The sequence below is a fragment of the Teleopsis dalmanni genome, chromosome X (assembly GCF_002237135.1).
Source record: "Teleopsis dalmanni isolate 2A chromosome X, ASM223713v2, whole genome shotgun sequence".
Taxonomy (NCBI): Eukaryota; Metazoa; Arthropoda; class Insecta; order Diptera; family Diopsidae; genus Teleopsis; species Teleopsis dalmanni.
Genome location: NC_051848.1, coordinates 75516155 through 75536602, shown reverse-complemented (window position 1 = coordinate 75536602; position 20448 = coordinate 75516155). Strand labels below are relative to the sequence as shown.

The 20448-nt window shown below is 34.2% G+C and overlaps 3 protein-coding genes across 6 annotated transcripts; all 3 read right to left on the bottom strand.

Annotated features, from left to right (window-relative positions):
• Positions 1-626: 626 nt before the first annotated feature.
• LOC119687828 lies at positions 627-1974 on the bottom strand. Of its 2 annotated transcripts, none has more exons than XM_038102339.1 (5): positions 1838-1974; positions 1743-1775; positions 1576-1638; positions 824-969; positions 627-761 (listed from the first exon to the last, which is right to left on the bottom strand). In XM_038102339.1, the coding sequence occupies exons 1-5, from the start codon at positions 1902-1904 to the stop codon at positions 744-746; spliced, it is 327 nt and encodes a 108-aa protein (XP_037958267.1). In that variant the 5' UTR covers positions 1905-1974; the 3' UTR covers positions 627-743. The 2 variants fall into 2 exon arrangements, with proteins under 2 accessions (XP_037958267.1, XP_037958268.1); XM_038102340.1 differs by having other exon boundaries at positions 824-966.
• A 3488-nt stretch (positions 1975-5462) lies between these two features.
• Positions 5463-6800, bottom strand: LOC119687829. 2 transcript variants are annotated; one of them, XM_038102341.1, is made up of 5 exons: positions 6664-6800; positions 6569-6601; positions 6402-6464; positions 5660-5805; positions 5463-5597 (listed from the first exon to the last, which is right to left on the bottom strand). In XM_038102341.1, the coding sequence occupies exons 1-5, from the start codon at positions 6728-6730 to the stop codon at positions 5580-5582; spliced, it is 327 nt and encodes a 108-aa protein (XP_037958269.1). In that variant the 5' UTR covers positions 6731-6800; the 3' UTR covers positions 5463-5579. The 2 variants fall into 2 exon arrangements, with proteins under 2 accessions (XP_037958269.1, XP_037958270.1); XM_038102342.1 differs by having other exon boundaries at positions 5660-5802.
• A 3398-nt stretch (positions 6801-10198) lies between these two features.
• LOC119687831 lies at positions 10199-11540 on the bottom strand. 2 transcript variants are annotated; one of them, XM_038102345.1, is made up of 5 exons: positions 11404-11540; positions 11309-11341; positions 11142-11204; positions 10396-10541; positions 10199-10333 (listed from the first exon to the last, which is right to left on the bottom strand). In XM_038102345.1, the coding sequence occupies exons 1-5, from the start codon at positions 11468-11470 to the stop codon at positions 10316-10318; spliced, it is 327 nt and encodes a 108-aa protein (XP_037958273.1). In that variant the 5' UTR covers positions 11471-11540; the 3' UTR covers positions 10199-10315. The 2 variants fall into 2 exon arrangements, with proteins under 2 accessions (XP_037958273.1, XP_037958274.1); XM_038102346.1 differs by having other exon boundaries at positions 10396-10538.
• Positions 11541-20448: the final 8908 nt, after the last annotated feature.

Here is a 20448-nt window from a genome sequence, read left to right as displayed (position 1 = left end):
GACATACATAAGCTTAATATAACTATTGTAAATGCTTAGAAGCCAGGGGAGGATTATGAATTCACCCTGTTGAATATCGGCGGGAATAATTCCGTCCGGACCTGGTCGGTTGTTGTTTGTTGTTTGATCGCCGAGTGCTTTGGGAGTCGCAAACGAGCTGTGAACAATTGGAATCATCATCTTACACCAATGTCATTACAAAGCCTCTAAGTCTCTCTCACAAATCATTATACTTTAACTAGAAGCATTTACTAATCTATTTTAAAGAAATTTATTAGTACACGATCGTAATATGCAACAGATATAAAGTAAATAAATTTAAATTCACTCTGCTTTAACATTAAAGTATCCATTGTCCTTGTCCTCTCCCAGATGAAAATAGCGTTCTGAAAGAAACATTTTTATTACATTGAGAGACATTAATACTTAAAATATGTTATTGATTAGCAGATGTTAATATACTTATATGCTAATATACGCTTATATACGTAATAAACGTAAAGTCGTACAGATGAAGTCTGTGTTTTTTTTTGGCAAAGAAGAACACAATTTCCACAGCAATAGGAAACTCTCTCTTCTTATACTGCGTGCAAGTCCATAAAAAATGAGTGCAAGATTAAAAGTCATTTGGTTGTATTAAAAAATATGTATTTAATTAAGTAACGAAATGAGTACAAAATTTAAATTTGAGGAACGCATGGAAATCGTCTGAAATGGAACATAGATTGGGGCAGGGTAGGGAGTCATGGATTCTGCATAACCTGGTAAATGTATTTTAAATGAACACATCACAGTTAAAAAGTAATCGTACAAAGTACCGTACTTTAAATTCAAGTTGTTCTCTACAATTTTTGTGTTTTTTCTTCTCCAGAGTTTTGTAGTACGTGTTGTATTCCTGATATGTAGAAGATGCGGCTCCTACACTATGTTTAACGTCCTGCTGGTATTTGTCATTGCTTCTTATAGCTGCTGTAAAATAGATACTTTGTCAACATTTACAAGAAATCGATTTAAGGTTGAGCTTAAAACGAAGATTGATTGTGGCTATGATAAAGACTACTTGGAATTCAGGAGCATGCAATTCTGATTTAGGAAGTTATAAAATGATTTTTTTATGAATATATAATAATTCTTCAAAACAAACTGTCGTCTCCTAATATTTTCTTAATGAAAATTTTGAAAAAAACTCAAATACTTTCTGTCTCGAAATGGTACATGTTGATGCAAGTACATGATGCAAACTGAAACAAAAATCTAAAACAAAAATTGATAATAGATAATTTACTTATTTCCCTCATATATTTCATTCTGATGAACGTTAGATGAATTTGATTTTATAATAGCTAATCAAATAAATCAGTAATACTAAATCTAATATTCTCAATAAGAAAACTTAACTATAGACACCACATAATAACACATCCGTAAGAGAGAAAAGTTTTATAATAAACAATCGCCCATTTCATATAGTATGGGGAATGTAGGATGAGGAAGGATCATCCACATCAGGTGTCCATCCATCACCAATTTCGATCGATTTTGATTTAACGAAAATAAATATAAAAAGTAACTTACGTTCACCTTCACTTCGCTTTTTTGAAGCACATTCGTCACCAGTTGTCGCATTAACTGTTGTCTCTACGAAAATTGATAAAAGTGATGTTAGGATGTTAGGATGTTAGGAACTCAACAACACAACTATTTTAACAAGAATAATTAATACGCATAGTCAAATAACTCACGTTTTCCCTTTCGACTGAATGAACGACTACCACCTATTTGAGCAATAACGTATGAAAATTAGTTGTATTTAGATTTGAATTAAGTTTATATCTACCTCGAAATATACAGGATCCCCTAGCTGCCCCAATAACCTTCCCGACGTTTTTTATTATTGTACTCATTTTGCGATAATTTTGAATACTGTATTTTTAATCTTAACTATTTTTGAAACATTCTTACTTGAATTTTAATAATTTTGATTTTCGGAAAGAAAGATTCTGTTTGAAATTTTTTATGTAGGAATTACGCCTACTTTTCTTCAAAATAAACAGACGTCAGCGATAACGGAAATAGTAAACGAGTATATGCCTAGTGACAGATAGTGTAAGATAGTGTCAGATAGTGTCTGTCTATTTATTTTCATAAGAATAATTAGTGATGGAAAATAACTCACTCCTTTTCTTCTGCACTGCACGACTATTAATTAACCTCTGACCTATACAATATGAAAGTGAGTTCTTTGCAACTAAACTATACGTCTATGATCTATGATCGTCTATGATCCTATACCACACGATGTGCTATTTGTGACAGTGTTCATAATCACAAAAATAACAAAACTCAACCTAATCTAACCATCAATATGGCATTTCACCAGAATTTTCAATCTATTCTGGAAAATGCTATTGACATCATGTAGGTATAGATGAACTTTATATTTCTTTCGAATATGCAATTCTGATGAGAACGTATATGTATAGGTATAGGTTGGAGTGGCGGCCTTGTATCCCAAAAAGCCCACTTAAGCACAAATAAAGGCCCATTGTGGTACCGCAGGAGTTACGTTATTTGTATATAGATTTTAATCAGTATACATTTAACGCCGAAGAAAGGTAACGACTCCCCTATTAGGTAAAGGAAAACCAACCTGACAGTTCTATTAACTTGGCTAGGTCCCTAACATTACAGGATAACAACTCAGTCAGGTCAATTAGAAAAGGAGATCCAAGGATTTTTAATCTTCTTCTGGCTAGGGAAGGGCACTGACACATGAGATGGAGTACAGTCTCCTCCTCATCCTCAGAATCACAACCTCGACAAAAGTCGTTAAAGGGGAGACCCAGTCTCATAGCGTGCCTTCCTATTACGCAGTGTCCCGTCAACACAGATACCGTAGTGCTGAGCAGGTTCCGTCTTAGTTGAAGTAGCTGACTGGTTCTTTTCTTGTCAAAGTTCGGCCAAGTCAACCTAGAAATCTGACATTGAGGTTCGTCAGCCCAGTATTGCTTGGCTATGCTCAGGTAGTTTTGTATGATTGCCAGTTTAACTGTAGCAAGTGGGACGCCTATATCAGAGAGGTTAATGTTAGGGAGAAGAGCACCTGCCTTGGCTAGATCGTCTGCCCTACAATTTCCTGTGATATCCCTGTGACCAGGAACCCAAATGAGTTTGACCCTAACAAACCTAGCTAGGTCATTTAGTGAAGCACGGCAGTCTTGAGTTGTGATTGATGTGGCTGAGGTGCCAATCAGTGATCTGATGGCAGCTTGGCTATCAGAAAAAATTGAGATTGGTAAATCGGATGTTCGATTGCTTAGAACCCATTTTACAGCTTGGTGAATTGCCATTATTTCGGCTTGTAAGACGCTAGAGTGGTTCGGAAGTCGAAGCGAGATGCTGAGACCCAGTCTTTCAGAGAAAATGCCACAGCCGACTCGTTTATCTATTTTGGAGCCGTCCGTGTAAATGTCAACCGTTTGGAGAGGGATCACTCTTTCAAGGATCCAGTCCTCCCTGCTAGGTATAAGAGATTCGAACCCCCTAATTAGGTCTGGGTAACAATACATGTAGTCAATAGAGACGGGAGTTGGCAGATCCTGATTCAGTATGATCACGTGGCCTATATCAGTTCTTGACCAGCAGGAGGGGGCGTTGAGCCTAGTTGCAACTATTTTGGCTTGCTGTTTTACGAGAAGCCGAGATGGCAGCCAATGAAACATAGCGAAAAGAGCTTGCGTGGGGGTAAAGCGAAGAGCACCAGTGATTTGTAGTGCAGCTATCCTCCTAGTTTTGTCAATTAATTTGGTGTGGCATGCTTTTTCAGTTGCCTGCCACCAGAAAGCAGCCCCATACAGAAGAATTGGTTCGACAACAGCTGAATAGAGCAAGAGTATAATGCACGGTTTGAGCCCCCAACTGCGACCTATAGCTCTTCTGCAACAGTAGGTGGCGCATACCGCTCTCTCAGCCAAGTTGTCTTTCCAGCTGAGTTTAGAGTCCAGAATAATACCCAGATATTTGACGTTCGAATTAAATTTAGAGTAACGCCCTTTATCTTTGTTAAGGAAAATGTCGGTATTTTATATTTCCTGATGAAGATAATAACCTCTGCCTTTGCGGGGCTAATATCCAGACCGAATTCCCTACACCATTCAGTTACAATGAGGAGCGCAGAGTTAATAACATTGGATAGAACTTGGGGGAATTTGCCAGATGAGGCAATAGCAATGTCGTCCGCATAAGCTATAACACTGCATCCGGATTGTTCCAAAAGTTTTAACAACGAATTAACCGCTATGTTCCATAGAAGAGGAGAGAGAACCCCACCTTGTGGCGTTCCCCGACAGACTGCTCTGGAGGATTGAACACTTCCGATGTCGGATGTGATAATCCTAGTTTTGAGAAGGGCCTCTACAAATTTAACCAGACTATTGTCGAGATTTAACTTTGAGAGGGATTTTATGATACCATTGGAGCAGACATTGTTGAAAGCGCCCTGAATATCGAGAAAAGTGGCAAGTGTGTATTCCCTGAGAGAGATGGAATGGTCAACTTGCGAGATGAGTGCATGAAGCGCAGTATCGACAGACTTGCCTTTAGTATAAGCATGCTGTGATGGAGATAAGAGCGCTGGGTTTATCTTGTTCCTGATATGCAGATCAAGAACTCTCTCCAGTACTTTCGGAAGAAAAGAAGACAGACTGATTGGTCTATAGTCCTTGGCACTGCAGTGAGTTATTTTCCCTGCTTTGGGAATGAATACTACTCGAGCCACTCTCCAGCAGCTTGGGACATACATAAGCTTAATACAACTATTGTAAATGCTTAGAAGCCAGGGGAGGATTATGAATTCACCCTGTTGAATATCGGCGGGAATAATTCCGTCCGGACCTGGAGATTTATAAGATGAGAACGTGAGTGTAAAAGAAAAGCAGTTAGTCGGTTGTTGTTTGTTGTTTGATCGCCGAGTGCTTTGGGAGTCGCAAACGAGCTGTGAACAATTGGAATCATCATCTTACACCAATGTCATTACAAAGCATCTAAGTCTCTCTTACAAATCATTATACTTTAACTAGAAGCATTTACTAATCTATTTTAAAGAAATATATTAGTACACGATCGTAATATGCAATAGATATAAAGTAAATAAATTTAAATTCACTCTGCTTTAACATTAAAGTATCCATTGTCCTTGTCCTCTCCCAGATGAAAATAGCGTTCTGAAAGAAACATTTTTATTACATTGAGAGACATTAATACTTAAAATATGTTATTGATTAGCAGATGTTAATATACTTATATGCTAATATACGCTTATATACGTAATAAACGTAAAGTCGTACAGATGAAGTCTGTGTTTTTTTTTGGCAAAGAAGAACACAATTTCCACAGCAATAGGAAACTCTCTCTTCTTATACTGCGTGCAAGTCCATAAAAAATGAGTGCAAGATTAAAAGTCATTTGGTTGTATTAAAAAATATGTATTTAATTAAGTAACGAAATGAGTACAAAATTTAAATTTGAGGAACGCATGGAAATCGTCTGAAATGGAACATAGATTGGGGCAGGGTAGGGAGTCATGGATTCTGCATAACCTGGTAAATGTATTTTAAATGAACACATCACAGTTAAAAAGTAATCGTACAAAGTACCGTACTTTAAATTCAAGTTGTTCTCTACAATTTTTGTGTTTTTTCTTCTCCAGAGTTTTGTAGTACGTGTTGTATTCCTGATATGTAGAAGATGCGGCTCCTACACTATGTTTAACGTCCTGCTGGTATTTGTCATTGCTTCTTATAGCTGCTGTAAAATAGATACTTTGTCAACATTTACAAGAAATCGATTTAAGGTTGAGCTTAAAACGAAGATTGATTGTGGCTATGATAAAGACTACTTGGAATTCAGGAGCATGCAATTCTGATTTAGGAAGTTATAAAATGATTTTTTTATGAATATATAATAATTCTTCAAAACAAACTGTCGTCTCCTAATATTTTCTTAATGAAAATTTTGAAAAAAACTCAAATACTTTCTGTCTCGAAATGGGATCAGTACATGATGCAAACTGAAACAAAAATCTAAAACAAAAATTGATAATAGATAATTTACTTATTTCCCTCATATATTTCATTCTGATGAACGTTAGATGAATTTGATTTTATAATAGCTAATCAAATAAATCAGTAATACTAAATCTAATATTCTCAATAAGAAAACTTAACTATAGACACCACATAATAACACATCCGTAAGAGAGAAAAGTTTTATAATAAACAATCGCCCATTTCATATAGTATGGGGAATGTAGGATGAAGAAGGATCATCCACATCAGGTGTCCATCCATCACCAATTTCGATCGATTTTGATTTAACGAAAATAAATATAAAAAGTAACTTACGTTCACCTTCACTTCGCTTTTTTGAAGCACATTCGTCACCAGTTGTCGCATTAACTGTTGTCTCTACGAAAATTGATAAAAGTGATGTTAGGATGTTAGGATGTTAGGAACTCAACAACACAACTATTTTAACAAGAATAATTAATACGCATAGTCAAATAACTCACGTTTTCCCTTTCGACTGAATGAACGACTACCACCTATTTGAGCAATAACGTATGAAAATTAGTTGTATTTAGATTTGAATTAAGTTTATATCTACCTCGAAATATACAGGATCCCCTAGCTGCCCCAATAACCTTCCCGACGTTTTTTATTATTGTACTCATTTTGCGATAATTTTGAATACTGTATTTTTAATCTTAACTATTTTTGAAACATTCTTACTTGAATTTTAATAATTTTGATTTTCGGAAAGAAAGATTCTGTTTGAAATTTTTTATGTAGGAATTACGCCTACTTTTCTTCAAAATAAACAGACGTCAGCGATAACGGAAATAGTAAACGAGTATATGCCTAGTGACAGATAGTGTAAGATAGTGTCAGATAGTGTCTGTCTATTTATTTTCATAAGAATAATTAGTGATGGAAAATAACTCACTCCTTTTCTTCTGCACTGCACGACTATTAATTAACCTCTGACCTATACAATATGAAAGTGAGTTCTTTGCAACTAAACTATACGTCTATGATCTATGATCGTCTATGATCCTATACCACACGATGTGCTATTTGTGACAGTGTTCATAATCACAAAAATAACAAAACTCAACCTAATCTAACCATCAATATGGCATTTCACCAGAATTTTCAATCTATTCTGGAAAATGCTATTGACATCATGTAGGTATAGATGAACTTTATATTTCTTTCGAATATGCAATTCTGATGAGAACGTATATGTATAGGTATAGGTTGGAGTGGCGGCCTTGTATCCCAAAAAGCCCACTTAAGCACAAATAAAGGCCCATTGTGGTACCGCAGGAGTTACGTTATTTGTATATAGATTTTAATCAGTATACATTTAACGCCGAAGAAAGGTAACGACTCCCCTAGTAGGTAAAGGAAAACCAACCTGACAGTTCTATGAACTTGGCTAGGTTCCTAATATTACAGGATGACAACTCAGTCAGGTCAGTTAGAAAAGGAGATCCAAGGATTTTTAATCTTCTTCTGGCTAGGGAAGGGCACTGACACATGAGATGGAGTACAGTCTCCTCCTCATCCTCAGAATCACAACCTCGACAAAAGTCGTTAAAGGGGAGACCCAGTCTCATAGCGTGCCTTCTATTACGCAGTGTCCCGTCAACACAGATACCGTAGTGCTGAGCAGGTTCCGTCTTAGTTGAAGTAACTGACTGGTTCTTTTCTTGTCAAAGTTCGGCCAAGTCAACCTAGAAATCTGACATTGAGGTTCGTCAGCCCAGTATTGCTTGGCTATGCTCAGGTAGTTTTGTATGATTGCCAGTTTAACTGTAGCAAGTGGGACGCCTATATCAGAGAGGTTAATGTTAGGGAGAAGAGCACTTGCCTTGGCTATATCGTCTGCCCTACAATTTCCTGTGATATCCCTGTGACCAGGAACCCAAATGAGTTTGACCCTAACAAACCTAGCTAGGTCATTTAGTGAAGCACGGCAGTCTTGAGTTGTGATTGATGTGGCTGAGGTGCCAATCAGTGATCTGATGGCAGCTTGGCTATCAGAAAAAATTGAGATTGGTAAATCGGATGTTCGATTGCTTAGAACCCATTTTACAGCTTGGTGAATTGCCATTATTTCGGCTTGTAATCTTTCAGAGAAAATGCCACAGCCGACTCGTTTATCTATTTTGGAGCCGTCCGTGTAAATGTCAACCGTTTGGAGAGGGATCATTCTTTCAAGGATCCAGTCCTCCCTGCTAGGTATAAGAGATTCGAACCCCCTAATTAGGTCTGGGTAACAATACATGTAGTCAATAGAGACGGGAGTTGGCAGATCCTGATTCAGTATGATCACGTGGCCTATATCAGTTCTTGACCAGCAGGAGGGGGCGTTGAGCCTAGTTGCAACTATTTTGGCTTGCTGTTTTACGAGAAGCCGAGATGGCAGCCAATGAAACATAGCGAAAAGAGCTTGCGTGGGGGTAAAGCGAAGAGCACCAGTGATTTGTAGTGCAGCTATCCTCCTAGTTTTGTCAATTAATTTGGTGTGGCATGCTTTTTCAGTTGCCTGCCACCAGAAAGCAGCCCCATACAGAAGAATTGGTTCGACAACAGCTGAATAGAGCAAGAGTATAATGCACGGTTTGAGCCCCCAACTGCGACCTATAGCTCTTCTGCAACAGTAGGTGGCGCATACCGCTCTCTCAGCCAAGTTGTCTTTCCAGCTGAGTTTAGAGTCCAGAATAATACCCAGATATTTGACGTTCGAATTAAATTTAGAGTAACGCCCTTTATCTTTGTTAAGGAAAATGTCGGTATTTTATATTTCCTGATGAAGAGAATAACCTCTGCCTTTGCGGGGCTAATATCCAGACCGAATTCCCTACACCATTCAGTTACAATGAGGAGCGCAGAGTTAATAACATTGGATAGAACTTGGGGGAATTTGCCAGATGAGGCAATAGCAATGTCGTCCGCATAAGCTATAACACTGCATCCGGATTGTTCCAAAAGTTTTAACAACGAATTAACCGCTATGTTCCATAGAATAGGAGAGAGAACCCCACCTTGTAGCGTTCCCCGACAGACTGCTCTGGAGGATTGAACACTTCCGATGTCGGATGTGATAATCCTAGTTTTGAGAAGGGCCTCTACAAATTTAACCAGACTATTGTCGAGATTTAACTTTGATAGGGATTTTATGATATCATTGGAGCAGACATTGTTGAAAGCGCCCTCAATATCGAGAAAAGTGGCAAGTGTGTATTCCCTGAGAGAGATGGAATGGTCAACTTGCGAGATGAGTGCATGAAGCGCAGTATCGACAGACTTGCCTTTAGTATAAGCATGCTGTGATGGAAATAAGAGCGCTGGGTTTATCTTGTTCCTGATATGCAGATCAAGAACTCTCTCCAGTACTTTCAGAAGAAAAGAAGACAGACTGATTGGTCTATAGTCCTTGGCACTGCAGTGAGTTATTTTCCCTGCTTTGGGAATGAATACTACTCGAGCCACTCTCCAGCAGCTTGGGACATACATAAGCTTAATATAACTATTGTAAATGCTTAGAAGCCAGGGGAGGATTATGAATTCACCCTGTTGAATATCGGCGGGAATAATTCCGTCCGGACCTGGTCGGTTGTTGTTTGTTGTTTGATCGCCGAGTGCTTTGGGAGTCGCAAACGAGCTGTGAACAATTGGAATCATCATCTTACACCAATGTCATTACAAAGCATCTAAGTTTCTCTCACAAATCATTATACTTTAACTAGAAGCATTTACTAATCTATTTTAAAGAAATATATTAGTACACGATCGTAATATGCAATAGATATAAAGTAAATAAATTTAAATTCACTCTGCTTTAACATTAAAGTATCCATTGTCCTTGTCCTCTCCCAGATGAAAATAGCGTTCTGAAAGAAACATTTTTATTACATTGAGAGACATTAATACTTAAAATATGTTATTGATTAGCAGATGTTAATATACTTATATGCTAATATACGCTTATATACGTAATAAACGTAAAGTCGTACAGATGAAGTCTGTGTTTTTTTTTGGCAAAGAAGAACACAATTTCCACAGCAATAGGAAACTCTCTCTTCTTATACTGCGTGCAAGTCCATAAAAAATGAGTGCAAGATTAAAAGTCATTTGGTTGTATTAAAAAATATGTATTTAATTAAGTAACGAAATGAGTACAAAATTTAAATTTGAGGAACGCATGGAAATCGTCTGAAATGGAACATAGATTGGGGCAGGCTAGGAAGTCATGGATTCTGCATAACCTAGTAAATGTATTTTAAATGAACACATCACAGTTAAAAAGTAATCGTACAAAGTACCGTACTTTAAATTCAAGTTGTTCTCTACAACTTTTGTTTTTTTTCTTCTCCAGAGTTTTGTAGTACGTGTTGTATTCCTGATATGTAGAAGATGCGGCTCCTACACTATGTTTAACGTCCTGCTGGTATTTGTCATTGCTTCTTATAGCTGCTGTAAAAAGATACTTTGTTAACATTTACAAGAAATCGGTTTAAGGTTGAGCTTAAAACGAAGATTGATTGTGGCCATGATAAAGACTACTTGGAATTCAAGAGCATGCAATTCTGATTTAGGAAATTATAAAATTCTTCAAAACAAACTGTCGTCTCCTAATATTTTCTTAATGAAAATATTGAAAAAAGCTCAAACACTTTCTGTCTCGAAATGGGATCAGTACATGATGCAAACTGAAACAAAAATCTAAAACAAAAATTGATAATAGATAATTTACTTATTTCCCTCATATATTTCATTCTGATGAACGTTAGATGAATTTGATTTTATAATAGCTAATCAAATAAATCAGTAATACTAATATTCTCTAATATTCTAATATTATAATATAATCTAATATTCTCAATAAGAAAACTTAACTATAGACACCACATAATAACACATCCGTAAGAGAGAAAAGTTTTATAATAAACAATCGCCCATTTCATATAGTATGGGGAATGTAGGATGAAGAAGGATCATCCACATCAGGTGTCCATCCATCACCAATTTCGATCGATTTTGATTTAACGAAAATAAATATAAAAAGTAACTTACGTTCACCTTCACTTCGCTTTTTTGAAGCACATTCGTCACCAGTTGTCGCATTAACTGTTGTCTCTACGAAAATTGATAAAAGTGATGTTAGGATGTTAGGATGTTAGGAACTCAACAACACAACTATTTTAACAAGAATAATTAATACGCATAGTCAAATAACTCACGTTTTCCCTTTCGACTGAATGAACGACTACCACCTATTTGAGCAATAACGTATGAAAATTAGTTGTATTTAGATTTGAATTAAGTTTATATCTACCTCGAAATATACAGGATCCCCTAGCTGCCCCAATAACCTTCCCGACGTTTTTTATTATTGTACTCATTTTGCGATAATTTTGAATACTGTATTTTTAATCTTAACTATTTTTGAAACATTCTTACTTGAATTTTAATAATTTTGATTTTCGGAAAGAAAGATTCTGTTTGAAATTTTTTATGTAGGAATTACGCCTACTTTTCTTCAAAATAAACAGACGTCAGCGATAACGGAAATAGTAAACGAGTATATGCCTAGTGACAGATAGTGTAAGATAGTGTCAGATAGTGTCTGTCTATTTATTTTCATAAGAATAATTAGTGATGGAAAATAACTCACTCCTTTTCTTCTGCACTGCACGACTATTAATTAACCTCTGACCTATACAATATGAAAGTGAGTTCTTTGCAACTAAACTATACGTCTATGATCTATGATCGTCTATGATCCTATACCACACGGTGTGCAATTTGTGACAGTGTTCATAATCACAAAAATAACAAAACTCAACCTAACCTAACCATCAATATGGCATTTCACCAGAATTTTTAATCTATTCTGAAAAATGCTATTGACTTCATATAGGTATAGATGAACTTTATATTTCTTTCGAATATGCAATTCTGATGAGAACGTGACTGTAAAAGAAAAGCAGTTAGTCGGTTGTTGTTTGTTGTTTGATCGCCGAATGCTTCGGGAGTCGCAAACGAGCTGTGAACAATTGGAATCATCATATTACACCATTAATAACTTATTCTTTTCATTACGATATTAAGGGATATTATGTTATTCTTTCTATTGTAAATAATAAAAGCATTTAACATATGTAAGTGTGTTTATAGTCACCCTTACGTAAGCGAGTTTGGATGATTATACATATTTGATTGGTGTATTTCTTTTTAATCTTTGACATTTATTCTATGATTGTTGGGACTCGGAGCTGTTGTGTTATTTGTTGTTGGCAATATTTCAGAACGCATAATGTTTTGCATTGAAAACGTTAAATTATTGCCAGATACGGTCTTTCATTGCTGTGATCTGTAAGTATAAATGGGTTTCAGCTTATTTTTTTGAATCAGAATTTCCCTAATGAAATTTTAGTATATCACTTAAGGACCAAAAGTAAATTTTGACGTTTAATGTTTATGTTTAGTAATTGCATAGTATTTCTCAAGACAGACAGTCAGCTGGATCGTCTAGTAACAAATATGAACTGAATGGATTGGTATGGCAATGGAATATTGTTTTCGAAAGGATATTGTCAACATATGTATGTTATTTGGTCAGTATTTTGGATATGACTGATCGGTCTTCTATAAATGTGTTTAGAACAGTAAGTGCTGCTTACTGAGGTGAAGTGTTGAAAGAATACTTAATGGGTGATATAATATATTCTGTGCTTTTTTCTGGTTTAATTATTACGATATTAAATAGATGAGTGAAAAAACCAAATCTTCTTGGTGGTATTTCCTATAAAACTATACCTTTATCAAGTCATGTCCTGTGGATTTAGGCTGTGATACTGCGACAACAATATTTATATTTTGTCCAAAAAAAAACTTAACCATTTTCTCATCATTTTTAGATTTTTCGTTGAGTTAGGACGTGTACGAGTTACGCTAAGTTGATGTTAAACCAAATAGGAGATTTTTTGGAATTTTTTGCACTGCACACATTTAGCCATTTATCAACACGTATCGACACATCATTACAGTATCGGCACAATTTAGTATTTCCCTCATTTAGAACGCAACTTAGCCTAACTCGCACACGTCCTTACAAATCTAATTTAAATGTTTTCCTTTTTTTATTATTAAGATCTAAATGGTATAAAATACCACTTACATACTTATTTATCATATAATATATGCCAATATGTAAGTAAAGGTACATACTTATTACTCTATAAATATTTAGTGAATATTTTTGTCCCTTTTTGCGTGCGGTAAATTGTGAGGTCTAAAGCACTTTTAATAGAGCCTACGGTGAATTCGCTGATCCACTGTTAAAACTGTATAGTGTGTTCGTTCTGAGACTGTGCAATTATGAGTTAGCGTGAACGTCCACATAATCAAAGAATTTCAGTTTTGATTTCTTTAATACCTACTCAAGTCTATATTGAATATGTGTTGCAGTGCTGGTAAACGGCGTGAATTATTCATTTTTATAGTTATTTCTGTTCTAGTCTTAGCTACTGGTATAAAGGTTTAGGTAAAGTTTAGCATATGGTTGTATTATAGAATAATATTTGTTGGAATGTGCTGAATGGAAGGTGGCCACATGACCGTATAATTTTACGGTCTTTGAAGGTTATTTCAAATAATGTTGTCTATTTGCTGAATACCAATATCGTATTATTACGATCTGTGGAGAAAAGTGGTAAGGGTCGTAAAATTATATGCTACTAACGTCTTTGTTGCGATTAAAGAAAATATACTGGGTTCAGTTAGCAAAAGACAGTTTGGTAAAGTTCGTTGATTTTAGTTTTGTAATTAATTAAAGCAAATTAATTTTTTTTCCTATACTGGATTTAAAAATATTTTATTTTTTAACAAACCAGAGAAAATATTGTTTTAATATAGAAATACCGTACCAACATATGCATACCAACAGAAATACTAACAAATTTAGTATGCGAGTTCGAGTAAATTGATGGTATTAGTTAATTATGTCGGTATGGCAGCGAATGTTGATATTTACTAGAATTTCGAGTAGGGTAAATTAGGTATTGTGAAAATTTTATAAAATAGTTAATAAATAAATGAATAAATTTGAAAGCTTTTAACCAATAAAAATAAATAAGTGCAATAAATAAATATTCACATAAGTGCAGTGCAAAAAGCCCTAGGTAATTTTAATTTACTTTATCTCAATCTACTTGAACTCGCACACGGTTTTAAAAGGAAAATTCATAGTACTTTGACACTATCGCAATTAACTTAACTTTATGAGTATAAATGAGAGGCGGTTTCGGATATAAGTTCTTTCAAAATATTTCGAAAACATTAACGCTAGAAGTAGTAGATTGTTTTTCAACGAAATGTATTTTATGAACGACGTATAAGTCTTGCAACTTATTCTCAATTAATGGTGTTTTGGATTGATAAATCTAGATCCATAAGAACTTCTTACTAGATTAGAAATGTGCGCAACTAAATTGATTAGACTGTCTTATTTTCGTCGTTATATGTCGTTATATGAATAACGAAAACTGTATTAAAATTAGGAATACTCTGCGAATAATACTTTGAATTTGATAACAAATTAAAACTTTAAGAAAAACAAATTTTTAGTGCATTTAAAAGCATATTTATGCTTCTGTTTAACACTTCTATGAATTTGATATATTAAAAAAAAAATTTTAGTGCATTTAAAATCATATTTATGTTCTTTTTTAAAATTATTTTAAATATGTGGAATTTAAATAGTATAAAAGTAATATCTATATGTATATACATATGTAAAGAAATATAAAAAGTTTTAATATATCCGTCAGCTGCCCTTAAGAATATAACATATATATATATATGTACAAAGCTAATGTTTTGCAAAAAAGTGAGTTAATTATTAATGGACTTTTTTTAAAATAACTCAAAAGGAAAATTCACCCATTCGATTTGATTGTATTGCACTTCTTCAACTAACTTCTGGTTGTATGATCTATATGCTTTTCTAAATGAATTTGTCATAAATCTTATTGATTTCTCCAAAGCGTTCTATTGAAGATAACAGACTTTCTTTAATTTAAAAAAATCTCATCTAAACCTTTCAAAATCGGTATTTAAATTTTTACTCATGCTATTCAACCAACAGTTGCAATAAACACTTAACACTTAAGTTTACAATCCTAACCTACTGCGATCCTTCAAGATTCTATTCTTGTACTGATTTCTATTCCTTTAAAGTTATTTGGTATATCTTTCTAATCGGTGTGATTGTTTATAACAACTTACATTAAAACTAAACTCTGTTTGGATTTTTCCTAGTCACTAGAGAAAGATCAAATCTTGCTTAGTATTAGGAATGCTATCATCTTATTTTTAGAATGGTTACTAACGTAAATCACTTGCCTTACTAAACCTTTTCTGACATTATGTATACTTTCATAGTGTATTGTATATAAACACTCCCAATAAAAATTGGGTGTATTTCTATTTATTAAGATAGAATGTTATACTTTTGTGTGAGGGTGTGAGGGTGTGAGGGTTTTTGTGTGAGTTGTCAACAACAATATATACTATTGTATAGCATATAGTATATATAGTTGTATATTTGCAGGTATCAAAATTAATTTTTATTTATTCCATACTCTATCAGAAGCTTAAGGATACAACAAATAATTTCCAATTATCATTATTTTGCTAAATTTGTCGAAGATCGTTAATCTGTCTCTACGTCGGATTTCATGTTAGCGTTGCGTGCGCGATATCGTCATAAGGCTTACGCAGGGTATGGCCTATCCACCCATATTTTCGCTTATAAATTTCAACATTAATAGACGTTTGGTCAGTTTGCCTCCAGACTTCTTCATATATTATCGTTCTTGGCCATCATATCTTCATTATGTTTCGCAAGCAGCGGTTGATGAAAGTTTGTAGTGTCTTTTTAATCTCCTTCGTTACAAGCCTATAATCCATCTCTGATCCGTATAACAAGACAGACTTAACGCATGCATTAAATATTTTTTATCATTATGTCCTGTACTGAAAAAAACCACAGTTCGATTAAGATTTTCCATTATCAAGTGAACCCGTGATTTTGGTTTATTCTATTTTGTTTATGGCAATAGAATTTTTAAGATCTTCTAAAGGTTAATGTCGTTCGCAGTCGCGCAGGGAAACCACAACTAATATTGTCTGAAAAGCTTAAGTGAGAAATGTTAAGCATTTCACAGTTTCGAATAAGAATACCGAAAAGCTTCTGTAATATTACAGGGAAATTTCTCCTTTTCGAAAGCTCCGTTGAGACATATGTACAAAGCTCATCGAAATACTCTTTTCCGGAGAACGCTGGCGCAAAAAAATACTTCTTCTAAGCGGTCGAGAAATGCACGATGTGTTTTTTTGGCCTTCGTAGGTTTTGTTTATTGGCTGGAAAAGACGTTTAAAAGCGGCAGCAGTTGCCAATGGCATTTCACTTGGCTGCTGGGCGCCGTGCTATGAAGAACCTTCGGTCGTCGGATGCATGAGAATTTCGGTGAAGTGTATGTGAGGGTCTTAGTTTTGTTGTTGTTTTTAGAATTTGTTTTATTACACGTAATTTTTCTATTTCGTCTTGAATTTAAGCAAAATTAATAGAATCGTTTATCATTATATTTTTTATTTTTGTGTTCGTTTAAAGTATTACCATTGCTTCTTTAAATTTAATATATTTTTCTTTTTTTTTAGCGTTTTCGACAATAGTTTGAAATCGCATTATAGCTACTTTTCAACAATTTCTTGATAAACCGCCACTGTTACCTTTCTGATTGTTCTAAAATTCACTTGCAGTGGCGTTTACGAAAACGCATGTCAAAAAGAAGTTTTCGAATGAAAATAAATTTAGTACACGTCTGGGTTTAAACCAATTATTCCTATTGCCTGAAATATCAGATGTGTAATATGTAATCCGCAACATAGAACATAATAATAATTTATGGTTGCGACGAAATCATCACATGGTTGGTTAATGCGTTTTTCATTGGATCTTGTTGACATAAATCTACACAGCATCTATATTTCCGCTGTCACGCTCTAACATTTTGGAACACACGTCAACTGTGACGTGTTGGTATTCGATGTTTTTTTTGAATTCATCCTTTGTTCAAGATACATACACAGTAAAAGAAAAAAATGTCATTATTTTGAAGACGATGTAGTCGTTCATTTCAATATTATTGTGCAATCTTTTCATAAATACCTAGTCTTTGATATAGTATATGACATCAATTGAAGAATTTGTACAACACCAGATTGCCATCTGTCTTTTAATCGGAGCTTGAAACCGGAACCGGAACCGGAACCAGAACCGAACTGAAAACCGAAAACAACCTGTATTTGTGTCGCAGCGAAAACCGAATTCAAAGCAATATATATTTTTTTTTTGTTTTGAACGGAAACGGAAAAAATTCCGGTTCGAAGCCTTGCTTTCAAACTTACATTCTATGTATATCATAAAGTTTAATGGCATGCCTATAAAAGCAAAATGGGATCTATTTCTAGTAATAAGTAGAGCAATACAATCATATGGTGCTCAAGTATGGGGTTGCACTCTGTTCGAAGAGGTGGATAAACTACAATTATACTTCTTAAAGAAAATATTGAGAATGCCACAATTTACGCCAACATATATTTTAATGTTAGAGACTGGGGCGGAAGACGGACATTTATATACCTTAAAATTGCACCTCAATTACATTTTCAGAACCATGTATATATATGGTACCGAAAGATTACCCAATCAATTGACCAAAAAATTGTTAAATCTTAACCTTTCTTGGGTGCAGGTTCTAAATGAGCTGGGAAATGTTTGCGGCATAAATTGGAATCAACAAACAGCATCGCGAAATCTTTAGAAGGCAAATAATGAACTGTTGTTGACATCATTTCTGAAAACTGATTTGAGGGACAAATATATAAGTAAATCTCAACAAACTAATCGAATATATAAAGACTTAACACCATCACTAGGAAAGGAATATATAGCTGACATAACACATATTAAAAATATCACCTGAATACTCAAAGCAAGAAGTAGCATGATACAGCTAAATGGAAACAGATTTCATATATAGACAAGTAGATCTGCGCTCTGTAGTATGTGTAATTTAGATGAGACTGAAGATATTGTGCATTTTCTTGGCCGTTGTCCTTTTCTACAAGAGTTTCGATTAGCTTACTTTAGTAAAGCTATTCTATCTTATGAAAACATTATAAATATTTTAAACGGTTCTGAGATAGAATAGGTAAAAGTAGCAGAATATGTAAAAAATTGTATAGCATATCGGTCTTATTTAATATCAGAATATAATAATTAAAATATAGTTTATAGCTCATCTATCATTTATAATGTATATATACTAGTTATTATACAACTATTTTTAATACTACTATTACACTATAAGTCGACGGACGACATTGTGTCACAGTCGCTATTTTAATTATATTTATTTTTATATTTATTTATATATTAATTTAAGATACATCATACTGTAAAAATGACATTTAAAATGAAAATAAATATACATAACATACATACATGTCACTCAAATTGTAGGTGTTATATATATTTTTAAATCCCGGTCTTATCAATTAGCTTTCTTGATAAAACAGAGTTGATATTGTTTTACAAAAATTATGGCATTAGAAGAAATGCCCGTTCAAAAGTCGTTAAAAATATTGATCTTCTTATCTAAGATATCTTAATACTTCTGCATGTCCCAGAAAGACATACCCTTATTTTATAAAAGTGGGAAGCACAGACATGCACACAGCAATTTTGAATCTATATTTATTTGTTATATTATACCAAAGTCGCAGTAAAGTAATTTTCAGATCAAGTGTTGTTAGAACCAATAACTACTACGCTATCAAATCACTTAAATCACCAAAGAGGGTTGGGTTCTATAACAGTGGTTAGTAGTTGGAAGCGTGAGTTTAAATATAGAACAGTCATTATTTCATATCACATAATTTGAGCCGAGCATAAGGTACGTGATTTTCAATCCAAAGTAAAATTCTATACCAAGAACCAACCAACAGATAGAGGTACGGTTATTGGCAATTACATGCATTACAATAGTCAGATAAATTTTTTGGATTACTTTGTTGGATTACTACTATCGATTTGTTGTAATTTCTATGAACAGAGAATGTAATATAGATTACAGTGCGTTTTATCGGTGTGGAGTATAATAAGATCTTGTAATTTAAACCATAAGTTCAGCTTTAAAAACTTTTACAAGTGCGAATAAACCAAGTGACGTTACGAAGTAAATCGCATATCTAATGTCATATTCATGATGAAACCGATCGACTATCGGTTGAAACCCAAGACTAAGGTCCAGTATATCCATTATAGGATTTTTCGATTTAAACCTCAACTCAAGTCATAAACCTGATATGGTCAAGCGTAATACATTGATTTTATACCTGTTAATATAGGTATATACTTATATCTTATACTTCATAGTCCATATCATATTAAGATTATTGTGCGTGATGTTTCTAGCTGATGAGACGAATAGCACTTAAACAAAGACTTCCGGATAATTACTTCTCTCCGGTTGTAATATAAACACATCCGGGTATAGCAGGTTTTTGCCCGTATTGACCTCACCTTTTCTTCTCCTATGTACTCATCTGTGTAGTATTGTTGAACCATTTGTTGCATCAATAAACCTGCTAAAAATTTCTGCTATAAAAATTTCTACAGGTGTACAAAAATCAGGAATTACAAAAATTAATCACATCGCATATCTAATATCACACAGATACTACAGTCATCTATGCTCTCCACAGGAACCTAATAATTAACTTATTTTTTATTGCAATATGCAATCACAGCTTTTCTAGGATTAAAGCCAAAATCAACTTTTATATATCAGTTCAGAACTTTATGAAAGACAGTCAGTATGACTTAAGTGACAGTCGCATTTTATTATGCCATTGTAATAAGTGTCAAGAAATCCTCAGATTCAGTGTTACTGTTGCTATAATGGTCAGGCTTGATAAACTGGAACATGAATGAATGATAAGCTGAATAATGATACGACTGGAACATCATAAACTATAAATAACCAAAACTAAGGTGAGAGAAACTAATCTTGAATATACCATTGAACTCACCATTGGTTACAGTTGCAACGTATAATCCGGAAGAAGATGTGGAAGTTATAAATAGTTAAGGCTTTGTCAATAAATCAACAAATTAAAAATGAATTATTCAATTTTTTGTTTAATTACATCATTTTTCTTACTTTAAAAAAAAATTGTTCAGTAATTTATGAATTACTAATCATAAAAATTAATGAATCCATGTCATGTTACACAATTGAAATTTTTAAAC